The sequence below is a fragment of the Odontomachus brunneus genome, unplaced genomic scaffold, assembly GCF_010583005.1.
Source record: "Odontomachus brunneus isolate Ranch 3 - 2012 unplaced genomic scaffold, Obru_v1 Obru_scaffold_066, whole genome shotgun sequence".
Taxonomy (NCBI): Eukaryota; Metazoa; Arthropoda; class Insecta; order Hymenoptera; family Formicidae; genus Odontomachus; species Odontomachus brunneus.
In genome coordinates, this window is record NW_022639516.1 from 159,651 (window position 1) to 167,299 (window position 7,649).

General features: G+C 42.2%; 1 protein-coding gene across 1 annotated transcript in view; it reads left to right on the forward strand.

Annotated features, from left to right (window-relative positions):
• Window positions 1-7,649, forward strand: part of LOC116846680 (venom dipeptidyl peptidase 4-like) — a 156,239-nt gene that overhangs the window by 134,104 nt on the left and 14,486 nt on the right. The window contains exon 10 of the mRNA XM_032820844.1: window positions 5,425-5,647. Coding sequence (XP_032676735.1) covers window positions 5,425-5,647 — 223 coding nt within the window. The remainder of the gene's footprint in view (window positions 1-5,424; window positions 5,648-7,649) is intronic.

Here is a 7,649-nt window from a genome sequence, read left to right on the forward strand (position 1 = left end):
TACCACAAAAGATAAATAAAATCGGCGACACTTGTAAACTCGAGTGAAACATTCTCTTTTGCGATTTTGAGTGCCAGTATTTTTAGTGTCGCTTCGGGAAAGAGGGACGAAAATGTTGGCACTTTTCATTCGTTTCGAGTGAAATTCCACTCCAAGGAATTTCGAGAGAGTGCGAACGAAAAAACGCGTAAACAATTAGTCGCAGTTGTGTCTTTTTCTCTTTCTTCCTCATTATCTCTCTCCCTCTCTCTCTCTCTCTCTCTCTCTCTCTCTCTCTCTCTCTCTCTCTCTCTCTTCCTCCCTCTGTTTCTCTCTGCCTCTCTCGTGCATATAAGTGTATCCGCGCACGGCGGATCAATGATGCTTCGCGCATTGCAACGTGAACAATAGCAACTAACGCCGGGGAAGTTAACATCAAATGAGTAAACAACGACCTGAGGTAAGCTATACTTGGAGTTTGCCGGTAAGAGAGGATCCCCCTCGCACCCGCCGCCGCGCCCCGTAACGAAGGGCGCAGCTTGTCGCGATAGGCCAACTTTAAATTGCGCCGTTGAAACTTTCATCGCGTTCCTGAAGACAGATAACTTGGAGCGGTGCCTCGCACGGAGAATTCGCGGGAGCATGCGTGCTCCGCGAAAATTGCCATGTAAAACAGTGCCGTTTGTTTTCGCCTTACTCGAAGGTGCGAGCCCCGGTGAAATTATAAACTGCGCTCTCGTATAGCCGTATTATGGTAAGCGTCGTACTAGTCCATAATATCGTGCTTAGAGCCGTTAAATAATGGACTCCGTCATGGATAAATAGGAGGTCTATCGCATGCGTTTATCGCGCTTTTGATGGAATTTAGGTCAAATTCGCGATTCGCGCTTGTCGAGAGGATTTACGGACGGAAATTTGAACTACGGATTTCGCGTGGTTGCTTTTTTCCATGATTCAAATACGAGACGATGGACACCGCGATAATTAACAACTCATAACAATCGAAGCTCTCGATTGCTGTACGCCTTTTTTAATGAGACCACGAAGTTTGCGATAGGGATGAAAATGACAACTAATACGCGATTTCTAATTGCCTTATTACGAAGTATCATTTCAGAGTTTCATGATCTCTCAATTTTCGATACATTTTCAATTTGATTCACGTTAGACGAAGAACACTCGCGACAATCAAAGCTTTTAGTCGTTGCACTGAGAAAAAAATATCTACAAATTAACAAATATTTCTTAGGTGGGTGCTATTAACATATTTACTTAAATCAGAATTCTCGTCATTTAAACCGGGTATTGTTTACTTAAACTGAGTAAACAATACTCTGTTTAAATGAAGAGAATTTTGATTTCAGTAAATATATTATAAGTGGTAAATACCCACTTAAAAAATATTTATTAATTTTTAGATATTTTTTCTCAGTGTGTACACGATAAAACTGTGTCTCAGCATTACTTCGAATTCATGTTTCGATGCGCGCGGCCGATTGCTGCGAAGCATGCGAATTGTGTGTTGCGTAGTCGAAGTAAAAATTATAATCAGCGCATTTAATCCGCCGATATATCGCGATAGCGTTCACACGAACTCCGATATACAGCGTAATTCTGGTTCAGCCTCGGATTTCCGGAACTTCGAGCTTTCCGATATTAGCTTTTAATATCGTGGTAACTACGAGTTAACTTTGCTAACTGGAAACTTGGCGAATCGGTGGCGGCAGCAACTACTACGTAGTTGCGCGCATAGTAAAACGCATAGGTGCTAATAATACTTTATGAGCATCGCAAACAAAAGTAGCACGCACGCGAGAGTTTGTACTTATCGGCGGCTGCAGGCAATGGATTTGCTGATTAATTTCGTTGGGTAACGCTTTTCGTAAGAGGCTGAGTGCTACTTTGCCGCTCAAACCGGTAAGTCCGTAATTAAATGGTAGCGGCGGATATATCACGTCTGGTAACTAATGTGCCGGGATCAATTCCGGTAATGCGCCACGGCACCGCGAAGAATAGAAAAATTGCCCTATCGATTATCCCCCGAGTCAACCAGCTCGAAGCAATTTCGTCCATCTAAATCATCAGAATCGTGCCGTTCGCTTTACATGCTTCCTCATCCATCGCGAGAGATTCCACGGAATTCGCCACGTGATTCTTAGACCGGTATTTATCCGATCTTATATTTAAGATTGCGTTATATTCACCTTCAGATACTCTCCGCATCCAATGCAAATAATCCATACAATACCTGAGGATGAACTTCTTGGCGATCTTGATATATTTAAATATAAGATCTGACTATATGCATATCATTCTCAATCGCATAATTACACACTAGAATATCGTTTCGCAATATCATAGTCATTTCCGATAATTTTTCAATTTATTTTGAACGAAGGAGAATACTTAGCATTCGTGATAATTAATTTATGCGTTTCTTCACTGAAAGGAAGAATGTTTGATATTTGTAATCTTGTAACCACATAGAAAAATAATTGCTACAAATTACAGTCAACGAAATCATTTTTTAATTAAATTCTACCGTAATGTTAATGACAATAGTCTTGCATGAATATTACGACTACCATTTTTGTGTTAGAGTCGAAAAATATGACTGAGGCCAGAATTAACTATAATTTTAGTTTGATCAACCATTTTTTTCTCTCTCAATGTTCGATGAAACCACGAAGCCTGCAATACGTGTCAAACGAATTTCTCTCTGGGAAAAAAAATATATAAAAATGTCGTGGTTTAATCGTGGGCAAGTGAACGAAATTGAGCTAAAAACCCGATCGATCCATAGGCTACGTCCTACTTCGACGCGTATTCCCTCGCAAAACTCGGCGATCCGTTTTTCACGAAATCGTGCCGACGGTTTTCCTTTGACGTGTACTCAAAGTAATCCCTAATTTGCCATAATGAGGCAACATATTTCTCCCACCGCCATTTAGTCGCGGGACTTAACCCTGCCAGGATATTATCATCCTCGATTATGACAATGAAGTATCAGCTGCCAAGCGTGGGAGTCTCTCGAGGATCCAGGAACCCCTCGGTACCGGGCCGTCGACCTGCTTGAAGTCGATCGATCTTCATTTTCGAAGAAAGGCGCGAAGTGGAGAACCGCCAAAAGTTGAAATCCTCGAATACGCGCTCGCGAATGACGGCGGCGCCGCGACCCGAGGTCGTCCAAGATTGATGCGATAGGCTAAATTAACAGGATGCTCGAATTAATCCATTCTAAATAACCCCGGCCCTCATCTATCTTGCCAGGTCTGCGGAACTGCCGGCGACTTACCGTGTTCGCTGGTTCCCGTCGATTTCCTCCAGCAATAGAGGGATTTACGTTCGGGTTCTCGATACGCCGACTTAAAACTCTGAGCTCCTCACCTTATTGAGTAATTAATGACTTCACATGTAACGTTTCGACACGTTGCCGAGAGCGAGATGGAAGAGGGGATGTGAACGCAGAGACGCTGTTCATGCAGTTCTCCTCGTGTAAGGAAAGTTGAAGAGAGAACACACTGAGAAAAATATCGAAAAAATAAAAATGATATTTTTCCTAGAGATAATAATAACATATTTGTTTGTACTGATACATATATTTTTATATGGAGGACCAGTCGCATTTGAATAAAGAAATATATGTTTTCCTGAAGCCATTGCTTTTCAAGAAAATAATTGTTTATTTTATTCGAACAAAAGAATTTAGATTTGAGAAAATATGTTATCACAGTGTCCACTGAATAAATACTTCTTATCTTTTAGACACTTTTTCTCTCAGTGCGAATTCTCTTTCATTATTCGATTTGATACGTAATTATCAATATTCGACCTTCAATTTCACCTTCAATACCATAAACTAAACGTTGAGGAATTCTCATAAAAGCATCTTTGCTCCTTAGTCTATCTCAATCAATAGAAGTTTCCTTTGAAATCGGAATAGAAATTTCTTGCGAATTTGGAATCCTTTGCTTTATTCGGTACGTGGTTTCTAATATGGTTGCGAGTAAAATTTACTTAGATTCATTATAAATGTACTACAGTTTGATCAAGAATCTTCAAGATTTAATATTCCGTTTGGAGAAACTTTAAGATTATCAATCTGACGATTGTCGGCACGAATGTTGCCAGTTTCACGAGTCTTTAGACTAATTGGTCTCAAATCTAAAGCTACATTTAGGAATTCGCGCTCGCGATGCTGCAATTTACCGAGAGTTGCAATTTGTATGCGCACGGGTAAGATGTAGCGAGTTGCCAAACAAACAGCATAAGCCCTATCTAGTTTGCGATAACATTATGCTGATATTTTGATATAATTAGACGCTAATTTGAAAATAACTTCGAACATAATGCACAACAGCAATCGTGACTGTTAAAACGGCGTCAATACACATTCTTCTCTTTTTGTCTCTATAAATAACAATTTCATTTTGCTATAATTATCAAGTAACAAAGAGTCCGTTAAGTATCAATATCGTCCGACATAAACATTGGCACAAAACCGAAGGTTCGCTTTCGGATCGTTTCATTGAAATAATTTCGACTGGGACGACCTAGGAAAATGGTAATTAAAGAGACACAAAGGCTCGACAAGAAGTTCCCTTTACGAAAGTCGAAGGAGAAGAACAGTAGCGTTACTCTCCCTTTACGTGGTGTGTTTCTTGTGGAAAGCGTTGAGAGGGAAACCGAAGAACAATAGATCTGATTAGCGCGCAATGGCATCAGCGAGCACAGGTATAGGCGAACTATAGGCGGTCAGTCAATGGCCGCAATTTACACCATCAGCTTGCTGATTGTATCTAATAGCGGCATTCTGCCGGCGCAGCCACTTGATAGTTCGGAACTGCTGGACGAACTCGAATGCGAGACTGTTCATGACGCTGCCGAGTCGTATGAAAGTCGCGCGCGAGCGCTCTCCTCTGCTTAAGGATGCGACTCGAGTCCACGTTGACGGGCGCCTCTTGGCGCCGGGGAAGCTTCGCCAAGACAGCTGATGGGAAGGGAAATTAGCAAGATCCAAGATATGATGGTCGGTTAAATACACCTCGGCGGGACGTGCATCTCGGCGAAGTAGCATTGAACCGCTGGACAATTTATCTTCGCCGGCCTTCGACCTTATCGCGATTCTGGTATCTTAGTGTCGCAACAGGTGTTCCTTCCGTGTCCCATGATGCAGCCTGGCGAAGAACTAATTTCTTCGCGGTTGCGTTTCGACGCGGCGGCTTCGCCTGCATCGCTTTTCAACGCACGCGATCGTCACCTCGTCGCACTTTCGCGACGCGCTTTTGCGAGACGCCTACTTGGCGCGTATTCGTGTTCGCATACGTGTATAGCTTCTTTGTGCTTAACTGTTATACTCCGTCTCGGATATACGAGGTCGTGTCGGCAGTTACACTCGTATTTCCCGATTGACACTGACAGGAAAAAAATATGTTCTTCTTGCAGGTATTACCTGGCCACTTCGAAGCACGACTCGGCGGTTCAGCACTTATATAGAGTGTCGCTGTTGGACCCGGAACGCAAGTCAGCGTGTTTGAGTTGCAACATTGTCCGCGAAACGGATGGCAGTCGCTGTTTGTACAACACCGCTAAATTCTCCGCTGACAATTCGCATTACGTGCTTACGTGCGCCGGGCCCGGAGTGCCAAGCATAGCCATCTACAACAAGGTACGCCTGTCCGACCACTGACATTCCGTAGCGCGTGCAATTCATAAAATTGAACGCCGCTGATTTTACGGGCGCGGGATTGCACCAACATGTGTACACCGCAATCCCGCCCCCAACCGTCTCCTCTCCACTGTACCACTCTCCTCCTACGTACTGTTTCTAACTTTGCGTCAAATGTATTCGACACATTCGATCATCGTGTGCCACGCATATCGAATTTCTGCAAATTTCATCCGAGAACAATCGCTCGCACGCACGCGCGTGCGTGTATACCGTGTGCGTGAAACCCGTGAAATTCTTTTTACTCTCGCTTTCGTGTCCCGCGCGCGCAAATCGCCACGTTATGTTCGGCCAACAATGATCTTTCGTATCGGACGCGCGGCGGTGGCGCGCGCGTATTTGCATATGATATAGACGTATGGATGACAGCCACGTAATTCTGCTAGTGAAAGGTACACGACCCGCGGGGCCCGCTATCAGACAGCCGAATCGAATAAATTTCGTTACAGCAATAGAATACGCGGGCACTACGGTTTAGTGCCGTTAGCCCGGCGCGGGCGCCAGAGTAATATACGAGCAGCTTGCAGCCGCACTCTCGCCGTGGCACGTACAAAGCTCGGCCGAAATTCCGCAACGGAACACATTGCTCTCGCGACACTATTCACTCGGCCTAATCAGATCGAACACGCCGGGACGGATTATCGCCGGACATTGTCGCCGGTGATCTGTCGGCTCGGAAAAGGAAGGACAAAAGAGACAAAAGAAACGAGGATCGACGATATGACGCAAAGTAACGACAACGCGTTCAGAGACTGCACCGCGGTAAAAATTTTAAAAAATTCATCTTTTTTATCGTCTGAAAGATTGTGAAGTTTCGGGAAATTGTTTAGAAATTGCTTGACATTGACGAAGTCAGAGGAGAACTTGCGAAACGTCATGGAAGGCCACTTTTAAAGACCCAAGAAAATATTTTGTTGCTCCAGGTAGAATTCGAAGTGTCACGGTTGGAATTTATCGCTGTTTTTTGTATCTGCTAGAAATTTGCCGGTGGTACGTGGAATTTATAGCAGCAGTAGTATTCTAGTTAGATATCCGCAGACAAGTTTAGATCTTGTTACACCAATTATTAATTGCCTGGCCTTTTAATCTGGATCGGCGCCACGGAGAGAGAGAGAGAAAGAGAGAGAGAGAGAGAGACTTTCTTGTGTGCTAAATTTCACAAATAGTTCAGGTAGAAACTCTGTTTCTATTATCTATATTAATTAAATATAGAACATACGCGATATCGTAGTAGTTGCTAAACATTTATCCATTTTAACTGATTTCTCGCATCTAGATAATTTTTGCTATGTGACCGCAAGATCGTTTTTTTTTTAGGTCAACTCTTATTTCTCAAGACTATCTTTTTAAAGCTGGCTTGGAAGGTATTTAAGAAAAAAGCTATTGATTCAATTTACTTTTACTTTGTCACAAATTCTTCGTAATTGAATTCTTTTCATTTCTACGTGCAGATTTTCCTCTCTTTTTTTTTTTAATTAATCAAGAATTTTCGTCAAAAATTTGAATTGTTTCCTCATAAAATCCGTCATTTTGTGAAAATAAAATTTAAAACTCCTACGTAAAAATAAAGTCGCTTTCATGTAGTTTCTTAAAATTGTCACTTCACTTATTTCAAATCAACCGTTCAGAAACAATCATCTGGACAGTGTAAACATGTTTTTCGACAAAGGCCTTGTCTTATAGGAACTAATTCGTCATAAAACATAGGTTTTAAATAAACAACAATATAAAAGTCTTTTAAAAACATCCACTAACTACATGTAAAATGACCATTTAAAAAATTCATTGTTGCTTAAAAGAGAATTTCAAGAGATATTTTTTTTTTCCGCTCTGTGTCATTCTCCGTTAAAACGCGATCGTTCTCTGTACAAAATAATTCGCGAAATAACAGCTCTCTCTCTCTCTCTCTCTCTCTCTCTCTCTCTCTCTCTCTCTCTCTCTC